The sequence below is a fragment of the Necator americanus genome, chromosome X, assembly GCF_031761385.1.
Source record: "Necator americanus strain Aroian chromosome X, whole genome shotgun sequence".
NCBI lineage: Eukaryota > Metazoa > Nematoda > Chromadorea > Rhabditida > Ancylostomatidae > Necator > Necator americanus.
This window is the reverse complement of record NC_087376.1, coordinates 16,581,651-16,609,034: the sequence shown is the minus strand read 5'-3', so window position 1 is coordinate 16,609,034 and position 27,384 is coordinate 16,581,651. Positions and strand designations below refer to the sequence as shown.

At 45.0% G+C, this 27,384-nt stretch overlaps 13 protein-coding genes across 16 annotated transcripts in view; 5 read left to right on the top strand and 8 right to left on the bottom strand.

The window, feature by feature from the left end:
- Window positions 1-343: 343 nt before the first annotated feature.
- RB195_023573 (uncharacterized protein) lies at window positions 344-847 on the bottom strand (the record flags this gene model as incomplete). Its single annotated transcript, XM_064211056.1, has 1 exon — window positions 344-847. One exon carries the CDS (start codon window positions 845-847, stop codon window positions 344-346), a length of 504 nt encoding a protein of 167 aa, XP_064066937.1.
- Window positions 848-7,218: 6,371 nt separating this feature from the next.
- RB195_023572 (uncharacterized protein) lies at window positions 7,219-7,557 on the bottom strand (the record flags this gene model as incomplete). The annotated part of the gene is made up of 1 exon (XM_064211055.1): window positions 7,219-7,557. The coding sequence occupies one exon, from the start codon at window positions 7,555-7,557 to the stop codon at window positions 7,219-7,221; it is 339 nt and encodes a 112-aa protein (XP_064066936.1).
- Window positions 7,558-7,591: 34 nt separating this feature from the next.
- Window positions 7,592-7,900, bottom strand: RB195_023571 (uncharacterized protein; the record flags this gene model as incomplete). The annotated part of the gene is made up of 1 exon (XM_064211054.1): window positions 7,592-7,900. The coding sequence occupies one exon, from the start codon at window positions 7,898-7,900 to the stop codon at window positions 7,592-7,594; it is 309 nt and encodes a 102-aa protein (XP_064066935.1).
- Window positions 7,901-9,937: 2,037 nt separating this feature from the next.
- On the top strand, window positions 9,938-10,549 carry RB195_023570 (uncharacterized protein; the record flags this gene model as incomplete). Of its 2 annotated transcripts, none has more annotated exons than XM_064211052.1 (1): window positions 9,938-10,549. In XM_064211052.1, one exon carries the CDS (start codon window positions 9,938-9,940, stop codon window positions 10,547-10,549), a length of 612 nt encoding a protein of 203 aa, XP_064066933.1. The 2 variants fall into 2 exon arrangements, with proteins under 2 accessions (XP_064066933.1, XP_064066934.1); XM_064211053.1 differs by having other exon boundaries at window positions 9,971-10,549.
- Window positions 10,550-10,578: 29 nt separating this feature from the next.
- RB195_023569 (uncharacterized protein) lies at window positions 10,579-11,286 on the top strand (the record flags this gene model as incomplete). The annotated part of the gene is made up of 1 exon (XM_064211051.1): window positions 10,579-11,286. The coding sequence occupies one exon, from the start codon at window positions 10,579-10,581 to the stop codon at window positions 11,284-11,286; it is 708 nt and encodes a 235-aa protein (XP_064066932.1).
- Window positions 11,287-12,560: 1,274 nt separating this feature from the next.
- RB195_023568 (uncharacterized protein) lies at window positions 12,561-13,424 on the top strand (the record flags this gene model as incomplete). The annotated part of the gene is made up of 1 exon (XM_064211050.1): window positions 12,561-13,424. One exon carries the CDS (start codon window positions 12,561-12,563, stop codon window positions 13,422-13,424), a length of 864 nt encoding a protein of 287 aa, XP_064066931.1.
- A 781-nt stretch (window positions 13,425-14,205) lies between these two features.
- RB195_023566 (uncharacterized protein) lies at window positions 14,206-14,916 on the top strand (the record flags this gene model as incomplete). The annotated part of the gene is made up of 1 exon (XM_064211048.1): window positions 14,206-14,916. One exon carries the CDS (start codon window positions 14,206-14,208, stop codon window positions 14,914-14,916), a length of 711 nt encoding a protein of 236 aa, XP_064066929.1.
- RB195_023567 (uncharacterized protein) lies at window positions 14,310-14,835 on the bottom strand (the record flags this gene model as incomplete). Its single annotated transcript, XM_064211049.1, has 2 exons — window positions 14,310-14,601; window positions 14,789-14,835. The coding sequence occupies 2 exons, from the start codon at window positions 14,833-14,835 to the stop codon at window positions 14,310-14,312; spliced, it is 339 nt and encodes a 112-aa protein (XP_064066930.1).
- A 1,101-nt stretch (window positions 14,917-16,017) lies between the features above and the next one.
- Window positions 16,018-16,698, bottom strand: RB195_023565 (uncharacterized protein; the record flags this gene model as incomplete). Its single annotated transcript, XM_064211047.1, has 1 exon — window positions 16,018-16,698. One exon carries the CDS (start codon window positions 16,696-16,698, stop codon window positions 16,018-16,020), a length of 681 nt encoding a protein of 226 aa, XP_064066928.1.
- Window positions 16,018-18,258, bottom strand: RB195_023564 (uncharacterized protein; the record flags this gene model as incomplete). Of its 2 annotated transcripts, XM_064211046.1 has the most annotated exons (3): window positions 16,018-17,059; window positions 17,119-17,411; window positions 17,581-18,258. In XM_064211046.1, the coding sequence occupies 3 exons, from the start codon at window positions 18,256-18,258 to the stop codon at window positions 16,018-16,020; spliced, it is 2,013 nt and encodes a 670-aa protein (XP_064066926.1). The 2 variants fall into 2 exon arrangements, with proteins under 2 accessions (XP_064066926.1, XP_064066927.1); XM_064211045.1 differs by lacking the exons at window positions 16,018-17,059; window positions 17,119-17,411 and having other exon boundaries at window positions 17,548-18,258.
- A 781-nt stretch (window positions 18,259-19,039) lies between these two features.
- On the bottom strand, window positions 19,040-19,903 carry RB195_023563 (uncharacterized protein; the record flags this gene model as incomplete). Its single annotated transcript, XM_064211044.1, has 1 exon — window positions 19,040-19,903. One exon carries the CDS (start codon window positions 19,901-19,903, stop codon window positions 19,040-19,042), a length of 864 nt encoding a protein of 287 aa, XP_064066925.1.
- Window positions 19,904-21,177: 1,274 nt separating this feature from the next.
- RB195_023562 (uncharacterized protein) lies at window positions 21,178-21,885 on the bottom strand (the record flags this gene model as incomplete). Its single annotated transcript, XM_064211043.1, has 1 exon — window positions 21,178-21,885. The coding sequence occupies one exon, from the start codon at window positions 21,883-21,885 to the stop codon at window positions 21,178-21,180; it is 708 nt and encodes a 235-aa protein (XP_064066924.1).
- A 3,392-nt stretch (window positions 21,886-25,277) lies between these two features.
- Window positions 25,278-27,384, top strand: part of RB195_023561 (uncharacterized protein) — a gene marked incomplete at both ends in the record, with an annotated part of 29,285 nt that continues 27,178 nt past the window's right edge. The window contains 2 exons of one of the 2 annotated variants that reach the window (XM_064211041.1): window positions 25,278-25,343; window positions 26,148-26,321. In XM_064211041.1, coding sequence (XP_064066922.1) covers window positions 25,278-25,343; window positions 26,148-26,321 — 240 coding nt within the window. Of the gene's footprint in view, window positions 25,344-26,147; window positions 26,322-27,384 lie in introns of those variants that run through there. The other variant, XM_064211042.1, reaches the window with a different exon arrangement.

The following is a 27,384-nucleotide window of genomic DNA, read 5'->3' as shown; positions in this document are numbered from 1 at the left end:
TGCAGGTAGCAATCAGACTCGTATACGCGGCCCCGCGAATGGTATCATTACGTAATAGGACAAGATCTCCAGTGGAAACGTCCTTAAAGAAAACTTTGTTGTGGAAGTCGTAAACTGATTTGTATTTTGCTGTTTGTTTGGCAATTTGGTCTCCGACTTCGATTATTTGGGTTTGCAGGGCAGTGCTGAATTGGTCTCCAAAGCTATCGGTGGCGTAAGATATGGTGGTTGGCAGTTGGTGAACGATGTCACTCCACGTGATTGGGTGTCTGCCATATGCAACGAAAAAAGGGCTGCATCCTTTAGTGTCGTTTATTTTTGTGTTATGAGCAGAGACGATAGTTTAGAAAAAGTCTGACCACATATCTTTAGCATTTGAACAATATGCGGTGAGAGAATCTGTGATTACTTCTACCATTCTTTCGACTTGTCCATTTGCTTTGTGGTTGTAACTTGTCGTTAGTTTGTTAGATATTCCTAAGATCTTTTTATTCTGTGAGAATATCTCACTTGTATAGTTAGAACTACGATCAGATACAATTTTGTTAGTAATGCCATACTTGGCTATGACATCGTTGATTAGTGCTTTCACTTCAATATCTGTTGTTTGGTTAGGAATTGGAGTGCAGATTGCTAGTTTGCCAAATGCAGAGACTGTAATGGAAATAAATTTGTTTCCATTAATACATTGAGGAAGAGGTCCAATGATATCCGTGTGGATACGTTCGAAAGGTCGTAAAGGAATTGGGAACATTCCTAATTCCTCACGTATAGTGTGACTTGAAGGGGTTTTGATTTTCTCGCAGATTGGACAGCTACGTATAAATTTGGTAACTGATTTCCACATTTGTGGCCAAAAATATTTTGCTGAAATTGATTTGTATGTTTTTCTAATTCCAAAATGGGATCCAATAAGTTGGTTTTCGTGAAAATATGGATGATTTTAGTTTGTAAATTTTGATCAGGAACGATTAGTAGAGGTATTGTATTGGATGGGTAATAAAAACTATATTTCCTTTTGAGAAATTGAATTAGGTCACTATATTTAGAAAAGACTTGGGATTGTTGTATTTCCTCTAGGGAAAGGAACGATTCAGCTGTATGGAATTCATGCGTGCTACTGGATATCAGCTAAGAAGATCACATAGGGTGTTGTGTTTTCCTACACCATATTAAATTTTAATACCGTACGCCTGCATTGTTATTTGGTATTTAGTGAGGCGTCCTACAAGGTCTGATCGATGCATTAAGGATTTCAATGGAGCATGATCGGTAACCAGAGTGATTTTTGCATTAACCATGTATGGATAAAAGTGCTTGAGAGCGAATACTATAGCTAGTGCTTCAAGTTGGATCACTGCATAGTTTTTCTCATATTTTGTAAGTAGGCGGCTGCAATATGCAGTTGGGTGTCTTTTGCAAGTGTCGTGATCAACTTTCAAAGGACATGCGCCTATACCGATGGTAGATGCGTCGGTATGAATGAGATGGGTGTCCTGGTTTAGGTGGTACTAGAATTAGTGGTTCAACTAAAGCATTTTTCAGGGCCAAAAGCACATGGTCGTGCTCATCTGTCCATGAGAAAGAAGCATTTTTGATTAAAAAGTTGTTGAGTAAAGTCGCAATGATGAAAAATCTAGGAATGAAGGGGCGAAAATAGGATGTGGCGCCTAAAAATGATTTGACAGATTTCCTATCTGTTGGACGCGGGATATTTACGATGCTTGCAACTTTGTCTGGGTTGAGACGCGTGCCATGTTTGCTGATTAGCACGCCAAGATATTTCACTTCTGATTGTAAAAAGATACATTTTTCCGGTGTTAGTTTCATTCCGAAACTAGCACTATGTTGGAAAACCTCTTCTAAATCAAGAAAATGCTGACGTATAGAGTGACTAGCAATGTCATCAATGTATTCGAAACAACATGCACGTAGTTCGCGGATGAGGTTGTTTGCAACTCTTTGGAATGTTCCTAAGGCACATTACGGTTTTGACTCAAGGCTTGAGTCATTACTGTAAGTTGGAAGAGGGCTAAAAATGATGAGAATGCGGTGCGTTCTTTATGTTTGGGTTAAAGAGGGATCTGGAAGAATCCACTCTTGTAATCTGGAACGCTGTAAATTTATTTTCCATTGATTATATCAAGGATATCTTGAATATGTGGAATACAATAAGTTTAATTTTCAGTTATGGCATTGATTTGACGGCAATCTACTGTGAATCGCAATTAATCTTTATTGAAGCCTTTTTTAACCAAAACAATAGGAGATGTAAATTTGCTTGTGCTTTGTTCGATAACATGAGTTCGTAACATCTCGTCTATCTGTCGTTTAATTTCTTGTTATCTTTCTAAAGGAACGCGATATGGATGTAGTTTCGGGAGTTGGACGTGGGGAACAAAGTTGATTTTGTGTGTCATGGGACCATTATAGTGTCCTAAGTTTCCGTCAGGTGAAACAGTGTTGATAGTTTTGTAAGAGTGAGAAAAAATTACCGATTTCGTGTTCTGTTAGGGAGGATTTGTTAATGTTAACGAGTTTCTCAATGGGAAATGCGTTGTTAGAAGGGAATAGTGTCATATTTTTTGCTAATGTCCCCTTCTGGTGGGGTATATTTCTCAGATTGTTGGGATGGTGTCTCTTGTTTTAAGAGTTTCTGCTTGATGGACAGAGAAAATTGTTGATCATGTTGATTCTTTTGCTACATAGTTAGCTGTTGCGGTTAACGTGTTCTTGTGTAAAGAAATAAGGGTATGAGTTGTGTTTGACATTCGAAGAACAACAGTATCACTCTTTGTAGTACGAAATAGCGTTTTTCCTACAGCTATTCTGTGGGGTAAAGTTAATGAATAAAGTCTATATACATATACCAAAAATTCCCAGTCATGTGGAAAATATGAAATTAGTGTGCCGATAACAGGGTTATCTGAATGAGGCTTTAGAAGAGTTTCCTTCATCAGATACAAACAACAGTATCATTATATAAATTAGTATATAGAGTTTGTGGTACAGTTTTCGTCTGGTACTACGAAGCTGTCTATTTTCATAGATTTATCACCCATTACTAAAATGGGTGAAATGTGATCTATGAATTTTATAGGTGTACCATTGGCTGTTATAGCGTTATATGTTATTGGTTTGGCTACAGTGCATAAAGAGTTGAGTTTGATGGGTATAAATATGGTTGACATAGAGTTGTGTTGTATGGAATAAGCATTTGGGAGAAAATTTAGAAACGTGGTTTTTGGTTGTTGTGGGTGAAAAGTTTGTTCTTGTACGTTTTCGTCGTGCAGAATGGGGTAGTTGAGTTCAATTCCAACAGTATCATGATATATAATAACGAGCTTAGTCCGTGTGTGTGTGTGTATGTATGTATGTGTGTGTGTGTGTGTGTGTGTGTGTGTGTGTGTATGTATGTATGTGTGTGTGTGTGTGTGTGTGTGTGTGTTTTTGTCTGTGTGTTACGAAATTCGAAAAAGGGGGTGCGACGGGTCCACCCGGCGTCGTATTGGTGCGCCGGCGCCAGATACCTGTAGAAAGGGGTGCGACGGGTCCACCGGCGCCAGACCTCTATAGAAGGGGTGCGGCGGGTCCACCGGCGCCAGATACCTATAGAAAGGGTGCGGCGGGTCCACCGGCGCCAGACCCCTATAAAAGGGGGTGCGACGGGTCCACCGGCGCCAGATACCTATAGGAGGGGGTGCGACGGGTCCCACGGCGTCGTTGATGCGCCGGCGCCAGATAGGTATAAGGTGGGGTGAGACGGGTCCCGCGGAATCGAAATGGTGCGCAATAGCTCCGCGTGCATGTCGCAAAAGATAAATGGTTAAAGCCGTTTCATAGCCGTGACCATTGCGCGCGTTGCTTTTCACCTTCATGACTCCTCCGCGTATCTATTTCTTTCTTCGTTCGTCTCAAGTTGGTAGCATGCCGTTCTCAGAAAGTGAAAACGCGCATGAAAACGGCTGCTTAAATAGTAGCAGGATGTTTATGTGATCTGACGTGGAACGTTATCTTTATCAGTAGGATGATGTGCTTCACGTCATTTTATGTTAAAGCATCATTCTATAATAACTATTGGGGAAAATCAGGAGGAATACCCATACTTCGAGTAATGCTTTCAAATTGCAGCTATATTATTCTGGCATCAAAGGAGTATTTGTAGCTGATGGTAGAATATTCTCCAAATGTAGAATTGACTCATTTGGTAGGAAAACTCCGTGATCTTTAATTCGTAATTTATAATATAAAGAAGAGAAGGAAAGTGTTGTTATAAAAACGCAAATCAGATTTTACAGAAAACACCACTACTATCAACTTTCATTGATCAGTGAAAGGGAGCGAAGCTAAAACAGCGAAAGTCTGAAGTCCGGCTTTAGCCGGACATTCAGACTGGTCAATATAGAAAAAGTATTGAACTAAGAGATTTCGTTGTATAACGTCTATCCTTGGGGGAAACGGTTCTGGTGCAGATGGTTTATTCTTTTTCAATTTTATTTTACTTATGAAAAGACGAGGTGAGGTTGCTATGGCATTAAATATAATGCTAAAGAGTGAACTGCGGGAAACTGAATGTATAGAACACCAAAAAGTACGAAAACTAATGAGATGAGGATTATGATTACAATGGTTTTGACTGAAATATGTAATCCAAGTGAATGTGCTATTTTATCTTTTTCCATTTGAAGAATTTCCGATGTTTAGGCTCTATATACGATATTGTATTGACTGCTTCTTGTTCAAGTTTATTTGGTATTCAATTCATAGACTCGTCACAGTTTTCGATTTTACCATGTTTTATGGAAATTATATTCTCCGAAATGAGTCTATTTTTAATAAGGTATAACATATAACGTATAACATATAACATATAACGTGTAATAAGGTATACATAATAAGGTATGTATAACCAGAGGGGGATTTGTAATGGTTAGTACATCATTGTAAATTCTAAAAGGTAGGTGTCCACAATGGGTTATTGGACTAAATGCAGTTAAATCTCTTGTTCCGGGTTGCGCAAAGTAAATAGATTTTCCTATGCGCACCAGTGTGAAGAGGTAACAATTACCGTTAATGTTATGATCTAGGTAGATTTCATCAGTTTGAACTGGTTAGAGATCATTAAAACATCTCCTGCTGAAAGTGCGAAGATATCGTTTCTATTCAGTAGGATACGGGCTGCACTAGTGGGGTTTATTTGGGCTACGCTTTTAATTGCCTGAACCTTGAAGTTATGTAGGGAGCATATTTGATCAGAAAGGAAGTTGAAATCACATTTCATGTCACTTCATTTCACAAATCATGGTTTCTTCAAGTTTTATTTTTAAAAATTGCATTTTGGCATTTAATTCTAAATGTCTTTGATCTTGACGTTGTTCATGCGTCAGTGAATAATCATTATTAAAAGAGTAAAATTAGGTTCGATTTGCAAGGCAATATGTTTTGCAACGGCAGATGAATCGTTGATAAGATTTTTGTGAGGAAGTTGATTTTTGTGGTTAAGAAGAATACCTGATAGTTGTTCAAAATTGAGATGAGTGGTAGAGCGTGGTAGTCGTCGAGGGAATGATTTGCAACGAAATGGTTTTTCTGAGGGAATAATATGGAATCTAGTAATTCAAAATTTTGTTGACAAGAGAATTGTGATCATCGTTAGAAAGCTCACGAGCGAAAATATTTGTAGAATTTTGAGTTTTTCTGACTTTGCCTTGATATAATGTGTTGAGGAGATGAAGTATTTTTGATGCGTTAAAGTGTCTCTGGTTAATTTCTTCAACCGTCGCGTATGCAGATAAAATTGTTTGGGGGTTGAGGTTGTCTACCTCAAGAAGTGAGATGAAAACTCCATTATCCATTGGAATAGAATTTGGATAAAGCCATCATACTGCTTTCTGGGACTGGATAAACGTTATATTTTTGTAGATAAGAGCATTTTGAATACTATCGATGACTATATGTGAAGGTGTTAAATAAGCGGCTCCTTCCGCTCCTTTTACAAATTTGCAAGCAAAAGGTTTTTGAGATGAAAGTTCCCAGATTACAGTACCATGAAATAATTGGCACTATGTGTCTTTTATATGGCAACTAGCCATATCTCCAAATTGACTGTCAATGTTATTTCCATCGTATGTAGCGATGTCACCTTTTTCCACATATACATTAGTTGTATATGAGCACTTCTCTCCAAAAAAGCACGGGTAAGAGTGATAGAGATTATTTTCTGATCCATATGCATTTGCGGAAAGTTGTTTCAAAGGAAAGCCCATGAATTTTTAATTTTTGAATCGCTTAATGAATGACAGAGTGAGTGCTCTACAAGGTGTACTCCTCATCATTGTTAACTGATAAGGATATAAGCAAGTATGATGAAGCATATATTTTCTTTATTTTGTTAAAGCAATGGAAGGCTGGTAGAGGGAAGGGTTCAGTTCATTCTACAAAGACAATTGCTGTTGTAACCATGATGATTGAAGAATTAGGGAAATGAGAACATGACGTGGCTTCGGGGTAAGCTACTGGTCGTCCCGAATATCCTGCTGTACAGAGTTGATAACCGTGCAAAACTGCGAAGGAAGAAGAGAGAAATATGCAGGTAAGTGCAAGGACGAAAAGCGTGTTAGAGCAGGATTTCAGTTGCGAAATTGGCGGAAATGGAATTTATGTCCCCGTTTCTGCGGAAGAGGGGTTGACGTCTAGTTGCGAAACGGTTGGGGGGGGGGAGGGGGTGAAGTAGATCAAAATCGTTTTTTTTTGGAAAATGGTTTACTATGATACCTTTGGTTAAAGTTCTGTCGCGGAGAAGAGGTGAAATGTACGTGGCGATTGTTATCATTGTGGTAATAATTTCTTTTGTTATAGAAGGATCGAAAGCATGTATTATTGTGTGGGGAATGGTAGTTTTGTAAATATTGCGGCAAACTTTTGCGATGTGGAGATTTGTGGTTTAGAAATTCTATTGATTGGTGACTCCTCCATCTTATAAAGAATTTTATCAATTTTAGCTATAAGTTCTTTGCTTTTAGAAGATGAGGGATCGGGACATGTTAGGTTGAAGATACGTTCTGTAAGCAGTTGCTTGTAATCCTAAAATGGAAAGGGACCGAGCAATTTGGGTTTTTGTTTGACGGCGGATAGAAGACCATTGGTAAAAATGGTTGTTTAAAGGAATTCACGTTTTTCCTTATAGTCATTATTCGGATATACGTCCAAAAAGTCTCGTCAAATTCTGTTGATAAATACGCTAGGAGATTTGGACGGATCCAATTTCATGTCCATAAGTTTTTCTCCAGCTAAGTCAAGATGATGGTCTGTGGAGAAGTGTTGCTGTAATTTGGAAACAGCACACCGCCGATTTTGCTTTTCGAGATTAGTGAAACTATCAAAAACTGCTTTAGCTACTTCTTCCAAATGAGCTGGTAGAAGACGAACCATTGTGTGTTCGGTTAGGCCCATGATATTGCCTATCTCGTTGAATTTTTCTAGAAAACTCATCAATCCTTTACCTCCTTGATCTTCAGAGAGTGTGGGAAGTTTTGTGCAGTATGAGGATAGACTCATTGTCGAAAACTCTGTCCAAACGGTCAGCGAAGTTCTATGCATCCATGTTTGACATTGGGGTTTTGTGAATAGTTTCGGTCGATATAAGATCGTAGTTGGAAAGGGGAGTTGTTGCTTCTCTAGTGGTTGCTGCTGTTGGTGAGGGAGAAGATGAAGTTGCAGGGCACGAAGGATTTCTTGATCGAGAAGCGCTTTGAGTTGATACGGGTTCTTGTTGTTGGCGTTTTGGTTGATTACACGAATGTGATCTTCCTTTTCTCTTGAAAGCAGTTTTCTTGATAATATCTTCCGATGATAGGAGTTCGTCGTTAGAATTGAGTGTGTCGGTATTAGAACTATTCATAAAATCTATGAAAGCTCTATACGCATATTTATGTTATGATAGTTAACTACTGTATTTGTTTTTGTTTGATTAGAGAGAAAAAATAATCTTTTGTGACTCTTTTTTTAAAAGAAAGAAAGGATTCAGAGAAAAAAAATGTACTTTTACAAAGTGTATCTGCGAAAGGAAGTTGATTAGTTTGGAATTGGGAAGATGAGATTGATTGTTGGAGGTAGTTGATGCGTCGTTAATAGGCATACTCGTTTACTACACTAACGGGCAGCAATGTGGTTGCTCTGTTGAGTAAGAGGTGTGTTACGTAGACTGGTATCTTTGTTAAGTAGTATAGATGAATGATTGTTTTAAAAAAATGGGAGAGGGGGTGTAATTTTGCATTGATAGAGTGGGGTATTAGAGTAGTAAAGAGGACAGTGAAAAGAGTGGAGTAGAGACAGGATCTCTTGGAAGGAGCACCGAAGTGTAGGATGTTGAACGGTTGGCTTTTGATTTGGGACGAAAGTATGTTTTAATTCTTACACTATGGGGGTGGAGTCGTAGTAGGAGAGAAGATGGTTATGATATTAAAATATAGAAATTTTAATATTATTTATACTTGTTATTCCCATTCCTATCTGCAAGATTATGGCGCTACTGTAGAAGTGAACAGCTGGTGCGCAAACATGGCTGGATTACCTAACACGGTACTGGGAGCAGTCGCAACGTTTGCACAAACCTGCATTGGTTGCTGTTCTTTGTTCTTTGTTATTTTGTTTTCCGCAAGTTCAGTGAACTCTGTCTGAGTTGGTCGTACGTGTATTGCTACCTCTTGTTTTTTTATTTTATTTTAAATAAATTACATGTTTTCCGCGCATATTTGAAAGTTTTACAGATTTGTGAAAGGAAGCAAACAGGAGAAAAAATATGTCAGTTCCATTATGAGAAAAGAACAAGCGAAGTGATACACCAGTGGGGTGGTCCTACGCAATAGCGAGGGACGTAGAAGTGAGCAAAGTGTTTTATATTAATTTTCTTTTTTTTATTTGTACCATTACTTCATGAGAGAAAACAAGAGTTATGTGAGAATGATCTATGTTTCTCCTTGTGTTTAATAGGAGCCCTTCGAAGGACCACTTCGGATGTTGAAAGAGGAACGTAATAAGGTTGTGCAGGAGAGAAAGTTCCTTGAAGATCTTTTCCAAGAGTCAGAGAGAAAGAATCGTGCTCTTGGAGTAGTGAGTTGATTATAGCAAAATAGAAGTTCTCTATGTGTTAGTTCTCTCTCTTCTTTTTTCAGCGATTGATGCGTCTAGCCGACGATTTACACGCAGTGTGGCGAATTATGCCGACAGTGTCAGGAGAATTAAAGTTCAGTTGTGTTAAGGTCTAGACAATAATGAAAGAGAAGGCTATCTTCTCGTATCTGGTGCGGGAGGATGTGGAAAAGACAATGCTCAAAATCCAGAGTGACCGCACTGTTAAAGTGATAGTGAAAATAAAAGATCAGGATTTGATGAAAAGCTGTGAGTTTCATTTGCTTTCTTGTTTAATTTTGATTTATTTTTCTCTATTGATTATCGATTGTTGTTGGTTCTGTTTTCCAGGTGTCCTGGTAAACACGAATCTAAAGGATTACAAGTGTTGGAAATGAAATGAACAAGAAATGAGGATCAGTTGGATGAAAGGAGATAGAAAAGATGCGTCCCTCTCGTTTGGCGAGCCATGGTTAACGAACTACAGTAATAGGGCGGAGGTGCCCACTGATTTGAGAAAGATGTTTCTTCGAAACAACATCAAATCACCATCCTTTTGGAGGCGGCTCGTGTAGTCAATGGGTTAGTAGTAATTATAGGCCGTATTTTCTTGAGGGTAATCGCGGCATGGCTGCGACAACGCACCTCTGTCCCTGTAGAAGTCTTGGCTATTGCCAACAGAGACCAGTTCTTTGTGGCACAAATTCCAGTTAGAGTCAATGGGGTCCTCATCCTAGCGTTAATAGATACTGGCGCCGCTATTACTATAACTTCTAGGGATACGGCGCCCTTATTGGGGGTGTTTGCGATGGGGGACAGCGATACACCGTGCGCAATAGGCATGGCAGGTGTGCCTGTCAAGCTTGGCGGTCACGCTGATCTCCGATTTGAGGTTGGTTCGCCCACCCTGTACCAGCCTTTCTATTTTACGGAATCTGCGTGCGTTCCTAGTGAGGCAGAAGCCTACAATATTATCTTGGGCAACGGCCTTCTTAGTCGCTTGCCACCGTGGAGTATAAATTGTAGAAACCGTACATTTTATATGGCCGATCACCAAGTCAGCATCTCATGCAACGCTCCGGCACCAGACCCCGCCAACCTTATAAACGGCGCTGAAGAAATTCCCGTGTGCGTCGCCGAGACTACAGTCTTGACGCCTAGCGCGGAAACTGTTGTCCCTTGCTATTCTGAAGTTGCGGACCATTCCCCACTTGTTCTCGCCGCTCAATCCATCCACCTGAGTGATCGCTCGCTAATGGTCTCCCCGGTGGTCTTTAACGCAGGTGCGACGCGATTGCTGGTCTCTAACCCCTCGGCCAAGACCGAGATCCTATGTAAGGGCCAGCAGGTTTCCTCCGCCGTGCGGATCGACGAAGACGCCACTGTGGAGACTTTCGCTATAGCTACGTTTCCTCCCTAACACAAATTCGGTAGCAGGTAACGTTTGTAATGTGGCGGTATGCCCCGATACTCAGTATAGTTCTTTGCCGTTTAAGCTGGACTTGTCCGAGGGCGGAGGTTTCGGAGCGGGAGCGTCAGCAGCTGCTTGAGCTTTTCGATGAATTCAGTGATCACATTTCATGTGATGCGTATGACTTAGGGTCATACGAAGAGACCGAGATAGTTATTAAGACAACCAGTGAAACTCCTCCTTCGCGCTTTAGACCTCCACGGATTCCGGTAAAATTCCAGAAAGAGCTCGATGAGCATATTAACAAATTGCTTCGAGCAGGTCACATAGTAGAGAGTGATACTCCTTGGATCCATAATACAGTGTTAGTAAAGAAGAAGGACGGTTCCCTTCGAGTCTGTCTCGACTTCCGTCCTCTTAACAAGATTACCATCCCCGACCATTACCCTTTGCTACGGATCGAGGATATACTCGCTAAGATAGCGGGTCATAAATACTATACGACGTTGGATTTAGCGTCAGGTTATATGCAGTTTTTGTTATCACCTGAGAGACAGGAGAAATGTGGATGGGCAACCCACCATGGAGTGTATCAGTTCGTCTACCTTCCCTTTGGCCTTAAGAATACCGGCGCCTACTTCTCTCGATTTCTCTCTATTGGCAGGCTTAAAAGCCAACTGCCTGGCCTACCTAGACGACATTGTTATCTTCGACAAAGACTTCCCGAGCCATTTGGCCTCCCTTAGGAAGGTCCTTTATTTTCGTTTGTTCAACATCAAGGCTTCGGGTAAGAAGCTGACAGAAATTGCGCGGTCCAAGATTTCTTTCTTGGGTCATGAGATTTCAGGCAATTCTTATAGCCCCATCGACCGCAATCTGAGGGCGATCCGAGAGTTTCCCAGACCTTCCACGATCAAAGAGGTTAAAGCTTTTATTGGCATGGCAAATTTCTTCCGCAAATTCATAGAAAATTTCTCTTTAATCGCCGCACCTCTGTACGTACTTCTAAAAGACAAGGCCAAGTTTGTCTGGGGAATGGAACAGGAGTCCTTCCTCCGCTTGAGAGAGTGTCTCTCGTCTAAGCCTTACTTAGCCTTTCCCCGCGATGATGAGTTTTATTTGCATACCGATAGTAGTTAGGCAGCCGTGGGAGCCGCCTTATTCCAAAAGCAAACCCAGGAAGGGGGTCTATTAGTTGTTGTAGGCTATTTCAGTAAAGCATTCTCGATTCTCAGCGCAAATGGAGTTCCACTCATATCGAACTGTTTGCCATTATAAGCGCACTTCGGTTCCTTCGTGCAACCATATACGGCAATCACACTACAATTCGTTCGGATCACAGACCACTCACGTTTCTACTGAAACACAACCATACTCATGATAACCTAGCTCGATGGGTAGTTGAGCTTCAGAGTTACGATGTCTCAATCGAGTACCTTAAGGGGTCCTCGAACGTGGTTGCAGACGCCCTCTCTCGTGTCACAAATAGCCGGGTCTGCTTCTCGGACGACTCTCCGGAGTCCGACGACATCATAGAATTCCCTATGAGTATCAATATGTGTAGGCCGAAGATCCGCTCACTGCGATCTCCGATAGTGTTCGCAGGGAGTCTAGTGAACATTCATCTTTACGATGCTTTAGTTGAGCAGAAATCCGATCCTATGTGTTCAGCGATAATGACATTGATTGAAGCGCAAAGGTTCCCCGATCACCTTTTGGATGCCGAAAAACCTGCCTTTCTATCACTCGCTGAGAAGTGTACTATTCAAAGTAACGGATGTCTCTACGTCAGTGGAGCGTCTCGGGCTTCTGCGTCGCAATTCGCGCGCTTGGTAGTACCAGAAAAGTTGCGTGAGCCTATTTTCTTGGCACTCCATGCTAATCCTTCGGCAGGTGGGCACTTCAACTGGCGCAAAACGTTAGCCAAGATTTCGCGGAAATACTTTTGGCCGCACATGGCAGAAGATATTTTGCTCTGGTCCGCTCTTGTGTACCTTGTCAGCATAAGAGAGCGCAGCAGATGAACCGGGAGTGTCTCCTTCCGGTCATCAGCGGCGGGGTTTTTGACAAGGTGTACCTAAACCTAACTGGGCCGTTGCATACCACAGAATCTGGCAACAAGTACATTATAGCATTATCACTCGATCACTTTACTAAGTTCGTGATCGCAGCCCCGCTACCTGACTGTTCAGCAGTCACAGTAGCACATGCAATAATGACCGAATGCATTCTGAAGTTTGGGGTAATGACCCAGCTTGTCTCTGATAACGCCTCCTACTTCAAAGGACAGGTAGTTTCCGAGATAGATGAGCTGCTGCAGATCAGCCGGTACTATACTACTCCTTACCACCATGAGGGTAATGGCGCATGCGAACGGGTCTTCGCCACTTTTCATCCGATGTTTCGCGCATATATTAACGATAATCAATCGGATTGGGACAAATATGTGGCGGCATGTGCCTTCATGTATAACACTAGTGAACAATCGAGCACGGGTAACACTCCCTTCTTCCTGATGTACGGGAGGGATCCGGTCTTTAATATAGATTTATTGATCCAACACGATTTGCAGCGCCATAGCCCTGGAGATGATGATTCTCGCGTCTATATAGAAAATCTCGTGTCTACCCTTCACGCGGCTTGGAGGGCAGCAGCAGCTTATAACGAGCGTCAAAGTCGCAAGCTTAAGCATCAGTACGATCAGTCCCACTTGGGTCCCCTCGAAGTGAAAGTTGGTGATCGCGTCTTTTTGCGCGGATTGTACGCCCCACCTAGGGCTTTCTCGCAAGGTGTCCAACCCCTGGCTGGGCTAGTTTCGGGTCATAGAGATCGATCACCCGCACCTCACCATTACCAGCGTTTCGTCCCCCCAGTCCCCGCCTAGGAAAGTGCACATGAATCAAGTCAAGAGATGTTTCGAACTGTGCGGGCCGGTGTTCTCCTTCCCGTGGCTTTCCGTGGAGGAAGGCCGTGCGCTGGGGGTGGCTCAAGCGGCCGAACAAGAGGTGTGCGGGTACAAACATGAGCTAGTAGTGAAGCCCCGGCAATCCGTTGATACGGTCACACATACCTATAACACTCGTTTCAGATCTCGACGAACTCCGGTTTAGCCGTGTACTTCGGCTTTCCAGCTACGACAACTTTTATTTCCCTTTTCTCTATTCCCACTTCTCTCTTTTGGTCATGATCTCTCCTACTTCTCTTTGATGATGCCGCAATTCCAATCCTTCTGTCTATTGCTTCGCGTTGTGTTCGTGGTTATGAGTTGTTTTTTTTTGGCTTGCGGCACATCTCTCACCTTTTGATTTTCAGATAAGTTTGGGTAAACCCGACAATACTGGTAACTGTCTATTCTATGTATTCTGACGGCGACCCGCCTTTCTTGGACCGGTCTAAGGGGCGCACCCCCGCAAGGGGGCCTGGCGCCCCATCGTTTTGTAGCCGGGAACCGGCCGAAGCTAAGACCAGTCATTTATCATTTTCTTTTTCCTCCTCTCTTATCAGCCGGGAACCGGCCGATTTCAAGTCTAGTGTATCTCTCAGCCGGGATCCGTCAGCTTTCAAGTCTAGTGTTCCTTTCGACCGCAAGTCGGCCGACAGCCATTCAGTTCCTTCTCATAGCCGAGATCCGGCAGATATTTTTCTGGGAGTCCGTGGGTGAAGCGATGTCAACATCTCAACCAGCTTTGTCCTCCTCTCCCGACTTTACGACCAAGGATATGGACTGCTCTACTCCCTCACCGAATTTTAGGCGGGATCCGGCGGACGTTCAGACTAGTGTAGCTGCGACTGTCGACACTACGGTTTTCTTCTCAGACGATAATCCGGTACGTCTTACTGCATCTATGGAGAATCTCTCCATTATTCCCACAGCATCCCAAGTTTCCTCGGCCTGCGCCACCACTCCGGGTGAAGTCGACGTGGAGTCTTCTTGTTCTAGCGGTAGTTCGCCACCACCAACGAAGCGAGTTAAGCGCACTTTCCGTAGTGGCTTTGCGACACCTTCAGGTTCCTTCTCGTCGCCTCCACCGGGTCCGTCCAAGCCGTGGGCAGCCGCGTCTCTCAGTCATGACGATACTAGTTGGGCCAGTTTTTCAGAAGCGTCATTAGCATTCGGTAGTTCATCACAATCATTCTGTAACGAAGACCCTTCTTCCTCTAAAGGCTATAGTAGGGGACGGGGTCGTGGTCCCGCGAGGCGCCTGGCGCAACTTGAGCAGTCCCCAGTTCGCGACGAAGAGTTCATACCCCGACCAGTACGCATACCGAGCGAGACACCGATTGGCTTCCACCATTATTTGAAGAATTTGCATCCATGGGCGAAGTTCGTTAACCCGCGTCCCGTCCGTGTTCTCCGTAACCCCCGGCTACCTTAAGCTGAGTTTTAACCGGACGCTGTTCCCCTTAATCCCGATAACGGAGGACGGAGTACCCCCCGCAATTCCCTTGATAGAACTACAGCATTTAGAGGATACGATCGCGTTTCGCCAGCGTTCCTTCCACATTATCCAGGAAGTGTTAGCGGGCTCACATTCAGATGTTGACGTCGAATCGGTAGAGAAGACTCCTTCGGGTCGTCACGATACTGTAACTCTACCACCTATTGGTGATCGTATTAGACCTGTCCTCTACCAAGTAGTTTCAACAGGATGGGGTTCCGGCGTTATCCTCGAAGCTGAGGACTTTTTCACCGTAGGGCCCGATCGTCGCAATTTGTATTGCATAATGCTCGATCAGCATGCAATCAATGTTGTTAGCTCGTGTAGGGGATTTGATAAGTCTATGGTTTCGGTTAAGGATTATGTGTGGGTCTATGACGTTAAATCCAGTCGTCAGGCGCTCGGCAACCCTAGCGCTGTTTTAGCACAGTCCCGCTTTTTGCTCGTACGACGGCGCTCGAAAATAACTTGGGCTATTTCTTCAGAGCAGCTCGTTTTGTGTTTGCGTCTCCCGATACTCTACAAGAGCCTGTCTACGGACTTGTTCTAGGTCTCGTCCGCCGCAGGAATCGCGTGACCCACCTTCGGGCAGTATTCGAAGGCGCGCCGGATGTAGTTTCCCTCACGCCTACTATTTGCGATTTCCGTCTCGATGAAGCGCGTGAGGATCAGTTACTCTCGGCCAGGAAGCAATACAATGTCTTCTCGGCGATGCGGTTTTCAGAACCCCCTGCGTCCGAGCACGCCCGTAGGCAATTGTGTCACCTCGTTCGTTGGTTTCTCCCGATGCACCCAGAGGAGGCTATTGTAGTAGTCGATATCAGCGGTTGGCACAATCGGTCGGTAGAGCGTCTCACCCACGAACACGGTCCTCCCATTAACGAGAGCGTCTTTCTCGATGTCGCGGTCCGTCTGACGAATGCATCAGCTGCCGCCAACCCCGTAGACGAGCACATTTCCAGGATGCGCTTGATAGATAACTTCGCGCGAGGATCGGTAGCCCTCGCTATCATGGATCGAGTATATGGCTCTGCCCCCCTAGGTTGCCTTAATCACGGAGAAGAAGGGCCGGTGGCCCCGATAGCTCAGGGCACGGTTGTCACGATACACGGTCGCGATGTCATTCTCTTCACGGAGCAACGCGAAGCCATAGCATTGGGGGTCGGTGGCATCCCCATTACTGCTATCCAGGCAGCTTTCGGTACGGGCAAGACAGTCGTTGGTGCAATTATTGCTGCTCGCTCTAACCGGCGACACTGCCCATCGAGCAGCAATAATTGCACCAACGACTGTCTTGCCCGTACCGAAAGCTGCCTGGATAGCAGTAATGGGGATGCCACCGACCCCCAATGCTATGGCTTCGCGTTGCTCCGTGAAGAGAATGACATCGCGACCGTGTATCGTGACAACCGTGCCCTGAGCTATCGGGGCCACCGGCCCTTCTTCTCCGTGATTAAGGCAACCTAGGGGGGCAGAGCCATATACTCGATCCATGATAGCGAGGGCTACCGATCCTCGCGCGAAGTTATCTATCAAGCGCATCCTGGAAATGTGCTCGTCTACGGGGTTGGCGGCAGCTGATGCATTCGTCAGACGGACCGCGACATCGAGAAAGACGCTCTCGTTAATGGGAGGACCGTGTTCGTGGGTGAGACGCTCTACCGACCGATTGTGCCAACCGCTGATATCGACTACTACAATAGCCTCCTCTGGGTGCATCGGGAGAAACCAACGAACGAGGTGACACAATTGCCTACGGGCGTGCTCGGACGCAGGGGGTTCTGAAAACCGCATCGCCGAGAAGACATTGTATTGCTTCCTGGCCGAGAGTAACTGATCCTCACGCGCTTCATCGAGACGGAAATCGCAAATAGTAGGCGTGAGGGAAACTACATCCGGCGCGCCTTCGAATACTGCCCGAAGGTGGGTCACGCGATTCCTGCGGCGGACGAGACCTAGAACAAGTCCGTAGACAGGCTCTTGTAGAGTATCGGGAGACGCAAACACAAAACGAGCTGCTCTGAAGAAATAGCCCAAGTTATTTTCGAGCGCCGTCGTACGAGCAAAAAGCGGGACTGTGCTAAAACAGCGCTAGGGTTGCCGAGCGCCTGACGACTGGATTTAACGTCATAGACCCACACATAATCCTTAACCGAAACCATAGACTTATCAAATCCCCTACACGAGCTAACAACATTGATTGCATGCTGATCGAGCATTATGCAATACAAATTGCGACGATCGGGCCCTACGGTGAAAAAGTCCTCAGCTTCGAGGATAACGCCGGAACCCCATCCTGTTGAAACTACTTGGTAGAGGACAGGTCTAATACGATCACCAATAGGTGGTAGAGTTACAGTATCGTGACGACCCGAAGGAGTCTTCTCTACCGATTCGACGTCAACATCTGAATGTGAGCCCGCTAACACTTCCTGGATAATGTGGAAGGAACGCTGGCGAAACGCGATCGTATCCTCTAAATGCTGTAGTTCTATCAAGGGAATTGCGGGGGGTACTCCGTCCTCCGTTATCGGGATTAAGGGGAACAGCGTCCGGTTAAAACTCAGCTTAAGGTAGCCGGGGGTTACGGAGAACACGGACGGGACGCGGGTTAACGAACTTCGCCCATGGATGCAAATTCTTCAAATAATGGTGGAAGCCAATCGGTGTCTCGCTCGGTATGCGTACTGGTCGGGGTATGAACTCTTCGTCGCGAACTGGGGACTGCTCAAGTTGCGCCAGGCGCCTCGCGGGACCACGACCCCGTCCCCTACTATAGCCTTTAGAGGAAGAAGGGTCTTCGTTACAGAATGATTGTGATGAACTACCGAATGCTAATGACGCTTCTGAAAAACTGGCCCAACTAGTATCGTCATGACTGAGAGACGCGGCTGCCCACGGCTTGGACGGACCCGGTGGAGGCGACGAGAAGGAACCTGAAGGTGTCGCAAAGCCACTACGGAAAGTGCGCTTAACTCGCTTCGTTGGTGGTGGCGAACTACCGCTAGAACAAGAAGACTCCACGTCGACTTCACCCGGAGTGGTGGCGCAGGCCGAGGAAACTTGGGATGCTGTGGGAATAATGGAGAGATTCTCCATAGATGCAGTAAGACGTACCGGATTATCGTCTGAGAAGAAAACCGTAGTGTCGACAGTCGCAGCTACACTAGTCTGAACGTCCGCCGGATCCCGCCTAAAATTCGGTGAGGGAGTAGAGCAGTCCATATCCTTGGTCGTAAAGTCGGGAGAGGAGGACAAAGCTGGTTGAGATGTTGACATCGCTTCACCCACGGACTCCCAGAAAAATATCTGCCGGATCTCGGCTATGAGAAGGAACTGAATGGCTGTCGGCCGACTTGCGGTCGAAAGGAACACTAGACTTGAAAGCTGACGGATCCCGGCTGAGAGATACACTAGACTTGAAATCGGCCGGTTCCCGGCTGATAAGAGAGGAGGAAAAAGAAAATGATAAATGACTGGTCTTAGCTTCGGCCGGTTCCCGGCTACAAAACGATGGGGCGCCAGGCCCCCTTGCGGGGGTGCGCCCCTTAGACCGGTCCAAGAAAGGCGGGTCGCCGTCAGAATACATAGAATAGACAGTTACCAGTATTGTCGGGTTTACCCAAACTTATCTGAAAATCAAAAGGTGAGAGATGTGCCGCAAGCCAAAAAAAAACAACTCATAACCACGAACACAACGCGAAGCAATAGACAGAAGGATTGGAATTGCGGCATCATCAAAGAGAAGTAGGAGAGATCATGACCAAAAGAGAGAAGTGGGAATAGAGAAAAGGGAAATAAAAGTTGTCGTAGCTGGAAAGCCGAAGTACACGGCTAAACCGGAGTTCGTCGAGATCTGAAACGAGTGTTATAGGTATGTGTGACCGTATCAACGGATTGCCGGGGCTTCACTACTAGCTCATGTTTGTACCCGCACACCTCTTGTTCGGCCGCTTGAGCCACCCCCAGCGCACGGCCTTCCTCCACGGAAAGCCACGGGAAGGAGAACACCGGCCCGCACAGTTCGAAACATCTCTTGACTTGATTCATGTGCACTTTCCTAGGCGGGGACTGGGGGGACGAAACGCTGGTAATGGTGAGGTGCGGGTGATCGATCTCTATGACCCGAAACTAGCCCAGCCAGGGGTTGGACACCTTGCGAGAAAGCCCTAGGTGGGGCGTACAATCCGCGCAAAAAGACGCGATCACCAACTTTCACTTCGAGGGGACCCAAGTGGGACTGATCGTACTGATGCTTAAGCTTGCGACTTTGACGCTCGTTATAAGCTGCTGCTGCCCTCCAAGCCGCGTGAAGGGTAGACACGAGATTTTCTATATAGACGCGAGAATCATCATCTCCAGGGCTATGGCGCTGCAAATCGTGTTGGATCAATAAATCTATATTAAAGACCGGATCCCTCCCGTACATCAGGAAGAAGGGAGTGTTACCCGTGCTCGATTGTTCACTAGTGTTATACATGAAGGCACATGCCGCCACATATTTGTCCCAATCCGATTGATTATCGTTAATATATGCGCGAAACATCGGATGAAAAGTGGCGAAGACCCGTTCGCATGCGCCATTACCCTCATGGTGGTAAGGAGTAGTATAGTACCGGCTGATCTGCAGCAGCTCATCTATCTCGGAAACTACCTGTCCTTTGAAGTAGGAGGCGTTATCAGAGACAAGCTGGGTCATTACCCCAAACTTCAGAATGCATTCGGTCATTATTGCATGTGCTACTGTGACTGCTGAACAGTCAGGTAGCGGGGCTGCGATCACGAACTTAGTAAAGTGATCGAGTGATAATGCTATAATGTACTTGTTGCCAGATTCTGTGGTATGCAACGGCCCAGTTAGGTTTAGGTACACCTTGTCAAAAACCCCGCCGCTGATGACCGGAAGGAGACACTCCCGGTTCATCTGCTGCGCTCTCTTATGCTGACAAGGTACACAAGAGCGGACCAGAGCAAAATATCTTCTGCCATGTGCGGCCAAAAGTATTTCCGCGAAATCTTGGCTAACGTTTTGCGCCAGTTGAAGTGCCCACCTGCCGAAGGATTAGCATGGAGTGCCAAGAAAATAGGCTCACGCAACTTTTCTGGTACTACCAAGCGCGCGAATTGCGACGCAGAAGCCCGAGACGCTCCACTGACGTAGAGACATCCGTTACTTTGAATAGTACACTTCTCAGCGAGTGATAGAAAGGCAGGTTTTTCGGCATCCAAAAGGTGATCGGGGAACCTTTGCGCTTCAATCAATGTCATTATCGCTGAACACATAGGATCGGATTTCTGCTCAACTAAAGCATCGTAAAGATGAATGTTCACTAGACTCCCTGCGAACACTATCGGAGATCGCAGTGAGCGGATCTTCGGCCTACACATATTGATACTCATAGGGAATTCTATGATGTCGTCGGACTCCGGAGAGTCGTCCGAGAAGCAGACCCGGCTATTTGTGACACGAGAGAGGGCGTCTGCAACCACGTTCGAGGACCCCTTAAGGTACTCGATTGAGACATCGTAACTCTGAAGCTCAACTACCCATCGAGCTAGGTTATCATGAGTATGGTTGTGTTTCAGTAGAAACGTGAGTGGTCTGTGATCCGAACGAATTGTAGTGTGATTGCCGTATATGGTTGCACGAAGGAACCGAAGTGCGCTTATAATGGCAAACAGTTCGATATGAGTGGAACTCCATTTGCGCTGAGAATCGAGAATGCTTTACTGAAATAGCCTACAACAACTAATAGACCCCCTTCCTGGGTTTGCTTTTGGAATAAGGCGGCTCCCACGGCTGCCTAACTACTATCGGTATGCAAATAAAACTCATCATCGCGGGGAAAGGCTAAGTAAGGCTTAGACGAGAGACACTCTCTCAAGCGGAGGAAGGACTCCTGTTCCATTCCCCAGACAAACTTGGCCTTGTCTTTTAGAAGTACGTACAGAGGTGCGGCGATTAAAGAGAAATTTTCTATGAATTTGCGGAAGAAATTTGCCATGCCAATAAAAGCTTTAACCTCTTTGATCGTGGAAGGTCTGGGAAACTCTCGGATCGCCCTCAGATTGCGGTCGATGGGGCTATAAGAATTGCCTGAAATCTCATGACCCAAGAAAGAAATCTTGGACCGCGCAATTTCTGTCAGCTTCTTACCCGAAGCCTTGATGTTGAACAAACGAAAATAAAGGACCTTCCTAAGGGAGGCCAAATGGCTCGGGAAGTCTTTGTCGAAGATAACAATGTCGTCTAGGTAGGCCAGGCAGTTGGCTTTTAAGCCTGCCAATAGAGAGAAATCGAGAGAAGTAGGCGCCGGCATTCTTAAGGCCAAAGGGAAGGTAGACGAACTGATACACTCCATGGTGGGTTGCCCATCCACATTTCTCCTGTCTCTCAGGTGATAACAAAAACTGCATATAACCTGACGCTAAATCCAACGTCGTATAGTATTTATGACCCGCTATCTTAGCGAGTATATCCTCGATCCGTAGCAAAGGGTAATGGTCGGGGATGGTAATCTTGTTAAGAGGACGGAAGTCGAGACAGACTCGAAGGGAACCGTCCTTCTTCTTTACTAACACTGTATTATGGATCCAAGGAGTATCACTCTCTACTATGTGACCTGCTCGAAGCAATTTGTTAATATGCTCATCGAGCTCTTTCTGGAATTTTACCGGAATCCGTGGAGGTCTAAAGCGCGAAGGAGGAGTTTCACTGGTTGTCTTAATAACTATCTCGGTCTCTTCGTATGACCCTAAGTCATACGCATCACATGAAATGTGATCACTGAATTCATCGAAAAGCTCAAGCAGCTGCTGACGCTCCCGCTCCGAAACCTCCGCCCTCGGACAAGTCCAGCTTAAACGGCAAAGAACTATACTGAGTATCGGGGCATACCGCCACATTACAAACGTTACCTGCTACCGAATTTGTGTTAGGGAGGAAACGTAGCTATAGCGAAAGTCTCCACAGTGGCGTCTTCGTCGATCCGCACGGCGGAGGAAACCTGCTGGCCCTTACATAGGATCTCGGTCTTGGCCGAGGGGTTAGAGACCAGCAATCGCGTCGCACCTGCGTTAAAGACCACCGGGGAGACCATTAGCGAGCGATCACTCAGGTGGATGGATTGAGCGGCGAGAACAAGTGGGGAATGGTCCGCAACTTCAGAATAGCAAGGGACAACAGTTTCCGCGCTAGGCGTCAAGACTGTAGTCTCGGCGACGCACACGGGAATTTCTTCAGCGCCGTTTATAAGGTTGGCGGGGTCTGGTGCCGGAGCGTTGCATGAGATGCTGACTTGGTGATCGGCCATATAAAATGTACGATTTCTATAATTTATACTCCACGCCAACATATATAAAAACATATCTCTGGACAATAGTGGAAAGGTAGAGTGCTCGCCTATAAGGTGCATTGCAATGGTTCCGTACCCCACCGGTGCATATTTTTGCATAATTACGGGGTATTTTCGTGACACTCAGACAAACACACACATACACACACACGGACTAAGCGCGTTATTTTATAGCATGATGTCACACGTATACTGCAAAATATATATCATATTTACAGCCGCCATAAAACGCACTGCAACACGTTAACTTCGTCGGTTATGGCATGCACTTGGCTCTCCCCACAGTACGTTGAAAACTCCTCGTACTTTTTTCTCCTGCTTTTTACGGTTCTTCATCGCTTTTTTCCATAAAATAATACGTGAATAAGACTACGTAGCGTTAACAAAACCTTTTCCATTAGTTTCATAGTTTATTTTGCTCCTAAGATGCCTTTGGGACCTTATTTTGTAGGGGTTCAATTTCTATCCAATTTCTTTCCACTAGTTGTGCATAATTAAGATTTGTTGTCGTCGGAGTTATAGGAAAAACCAAAATCGGTCGTAGAAGACTGCTAACTATGCGCAATTACAGGAAAACAAGAGCAGAATTTCAATTCCTGTCAACTGGAGTCTTTCAGATGAGATGCTTGGCAACAGAAAGGCTAGTTAAGAAGATTTTCTTAGTTTTATGACAAAGAAGGATGCTGCTGGCGTGGAATTAACACATAGAAATAGGACAGAAATCGAATACCCGTTAAGGGCATTACCTCACGAATCTGGGAATTCAGGTGGAGTACTCGTATACGGTGTAGTAGATTATGGAGAGGAGGGTGATTCCGTCCATTTCTTCTTAATCACCGTAAAAAACGGCCCAGAAGATGCGGCGCGTGCACAAGGCTGGCGCGCTCCAGTCGAACTCCTTGTAGAAAATAGTGCGTCAGAACGCCCGAAGCCGTATCTTCCGGGCCGTTTTTACGGCAGTTAGAAAGAAATGGACGGAATAACCCCTCTCTATATAATCTACTATCCCGTATACGAATACTCCACCTGAAATCCGTACCAACTCAGATTCGTGAAGTGATGCCTTTAACTGAGACTTTAGAGAAATCCCGGGAGATAAAGAAATGACAGAATTAATGGAAAATGAATGTGTTAGCGCTATACAGTCCTCTTCGTGCACTATTATACAGCAAAGCTATGAAAAACTATAGAAAAAGGAAAAAAGTTCCGGATATAATCCACGCATTGCAGAGAGAGCTCAGAGTACATCTTCCCAGGCACGCGTCGCTTAAACGCGTTGAAGGTATCACCAGCGAATCTGGGGTGGTACGGGTTTCAGCCGGGAAAGCCAATACAGTGTCGCAGATTATGGGGAAGAGGGTAATTCCGTTCATCTCTTCTTGTAAACGGACGATCCCGGATTGTCGTTTCTTACGACGGCTTCCGTTGCAACGCGCAGCCATTGCGGCCCTCCCCCGTCTGCAGTTCATCAGAATGGGTTTTCGACGAATCGCAGGCGAGGAGCGCAGGGGAGTCGCGCTGTAATAGAGGACGTTGTAGGAAACAGCGTTCCGGGTCGTCTGTTTACACTGATACAGGGAGAGATGAACAGAATAATACTCTTCCCCACAGCCTACGACCCCGTACAGGCAATACCCAGCTGGAACCCGTACCACCCCAGATTTCTGGGGTGATGCCTATGAAATACGTTTTACGTTGACTGTATAGTAGAGTCAAAACGACATGAAGCAGCTGCGCTGGAAGCGGAGCGGTGGAGCGTAGGGGTTAGGATCGAGTGAGGACCTCTTTTACCACCGCTCATGGCTGTAGTTGGCGATGGTCCCACTTCAATTCCACCGCGCAGCTGCATCGCGCTTCATGTCGTTTGACCCGACTATATGTAGCAAGCACTGAGTACCTCCAACCAGGCTTGCTCCACGCGTGCGAAGTAATCCCGGTCTTGTCGCCGCTTGATGGCGCAGTTCCTTCACACTATATGGTCATCGAAGCGCGAGTGTCTTTCTTCGCTGCGTGTGGATCGTAGCTTCCTTCTGTGCTTCAGTAATGGTTCCTTTCACTGCTTCTATTGTGATCACTTACGGACATAGGGTAAGATGCAATAAGGGCGCGTTTGAGGAGGGCACTCAAACGCGCCTTTATTTCTGGAAGTGAATAACTAGATCAGTTGCGGTCCTAAAACCTAAACACTGATCTCAGAAGATCTATGACATGTAAGCTGATGTTACGATGAGAAAAAATAAGACAGAGTTTCCAGAAATGAGAACGCCCCTCCCCTCTCCAACATTTCACCCCAGGTATCTACTGTTGACCCGTTACTGCAAAGATTTGAGGAATTCGAACACTCTATTTAGAATACACATATTCTAGTTTGTATTCTAGCATGGAGATCCGTCTACATACAATCACCCGGGTTGTACCCTACGTGTCTGCTTCTAATGTTTCATTTTTGGTCTTTGTACGCTGTTGTTATCATAGAGTACGGCCTTTATCAGAAGGATTTATTCTTCTAGCTATCTCTCTTTCCCATTACTGTATTCACTCGGCAGAAGCACCTAGAACCGAAGAGCGGTATTATTTTGCAATCACAATACGTTTTTGGAACAAAAAAAGGCCAACAATTCATTAGTTTTGTTTGATCTCAAATGTCAATATCCCGTCTTTCTCGAAGGGTCGTATAGTTACGTCCTCACAACGCACCTTCCTTCCCTATCTATATTCCTATCTATGCTTTCTTTATTCGGATTTACGAAAGCTAGTACATGTTTATCCCAGCGAGTTATCCATTAATTGTTTTCGAATTTCACTACTAGCAGTAACTTGGGACTGTCTTCATATCATCGCTCTATTGCTATATTTCAGATATTGGTGTTATAGCCGAGTTTACTTTGATGACAATTTAATACTAGGCGCTCAAATTCCATTGTTTGTTAAAGCGCTTCATTAATGGGGTTCAACGTATCTTTTCAAGCGTTGGCAGGACTCGATGCCTTTTGCGGAGAGCGGTTCTGGGTAGGGATTTGCATCTGAGTATTCAATTTTCTGCCTTCATTTCTTTTTCATAATTCCATAAATTCGTAACGTAGGAAGTTCCAGTCGATATGTATAGCAGGAACGCAGCGAATACTATTGGTAATATTATTGTCTCTTAACGACTTTCTCTTCATTCCTAAATTCTGCAAGTTGCTTCTTATTCTATTTGTGCAAATAAGTTATCGGCCTTCGCCACTTTGACTTATGAACGACCTCATATGTCTTAGGGGACTGTAAGGTAGTTACTGAATACGTTTGAATCAACAACACCCTACACCGGTATCACTTTAGCCAGTAAAACATGACATGAGAATTCTGACCAATATGTGCGAGTGTCGATTCCTGTCTTTTCTGAACGAATGTAACATATACTGGTAGCCGCATAAGTTGAGATAGAAGACGCTGGACATATGTCGTTACTGTATAGAACTCAGTAATGGATGTGGCTAACGATGAGCACTACGGTTTCATGGTACAAAATAAATCCACACTGCTGAATGTTGATTTGCGTGTACCCATCAGCAGGCCACATCCCTGTGCATGGTTGTTCACGAAACTTCAAGTCTTACTATCACGAGGGAATAAATTCAACCAGTGTTTACAATAACCTCCTTTCTACTCTGCGAAAAAAACCTAAATTGCTGTAATTTTTTGTGACTAGCCATCACACGATATCTGTCACCACAGTAAGTTTCACTGATTATGGCATTAGTAGAGCTATGCTGATCATCTGATGGATTTGTGTACATGATGATTCGATGTGAAATATCCGCTTGTTTCCAGGATAATTCAATATGGAGGAGGAGCTATCCAACCTTAACACGATGTTTCCGACATACAGCTTTAGTATGGATTCCATGTCTGTTTATATTCTTTATTTCTCCTATACTTACGGCGCAAATAACTTACGGTGGAGGTATGACACTTCCTTGGACAAGAAGACTCGTAGTTAAATTGGTAAGAACCTTCGTTTTCCTCGTAATTTTGTGCTTCCACGCAGTAAGGAATGCATACATATTCTGCGATAGTAAGGAACTGCTCTGCTCGCTGAGGATCTCCGAGACGGAAAGATGGGACGTTGCCTTTGGGCTCTGGAGTCCTACTGAATTGTATTTTGAAACTCCTTTCTAACGTTGGTGTCACAAATATCATCAAGAGTTGTCGATTACCTCTAAGGCTCAACTTCCGTCGAGTTCTGCACAATAAACAATGAGAAATCCGACCACTACCTAAGACAATGTTCCAAGCCTTCTTCGCTTTGCCTCGATCCTTGTCACTGATCACAGCATTGCCATCTAACATGTTGCTCCGCTCCCTCATTTAAATGTTGTCTCGCAGATTTTATCACACACTGAACATTCACACCATGCACTTTCCTCTCTGCACGGTGAAAGCCTGTGGCTGTCAGCGGCAACCTTCCAAGTCATGATATTGGTTGGCTCAACCACCCAGGTTTGCTGCACCCCGATCTCTGAATGTCAGTGGAATTTCGCATCAGACGGGAGGATAGACTTTGCGCTCTATGTCTGGTAGGTCAGTGGGATGCCCTATGATGATGTACCCGTCCTACATTTGGAACGCAATAGATGCTCTGCTGAAATTTGTGAAAAGTAAGTCATGAAAATTGGTAGTTCGAGGGCCCAGGTTAAAGCGTTTCACTTCTATTGGTCCCCTTAGGATGTGCCAACGTGCTCGACTTAAATGCAGTATTATAGAAGTTTAATACATGTGTATGGAACCTATAAAATGACTTGCAGGGCCCGGCTGCTATGTCAGTGGTTCGGCATTCTGCAAAGTGTTCGCTGATGAAGGAGCGATCTACATTCGTATCGGGAGGGATGTGAACTGTTCCATTGACTCCGTAGATGGGTTGAAAACATATGTCCGTCATACCGAAACACGGTACTTTAGACTGGTCGCGGTGTTTTTCATACACAACACGTTTTTGCCATTGCCATGTACATCCTCATCTTATCCACATTTCGCTTGGTCGAAAGAAAACGAAATTTTGTGCTGAGAA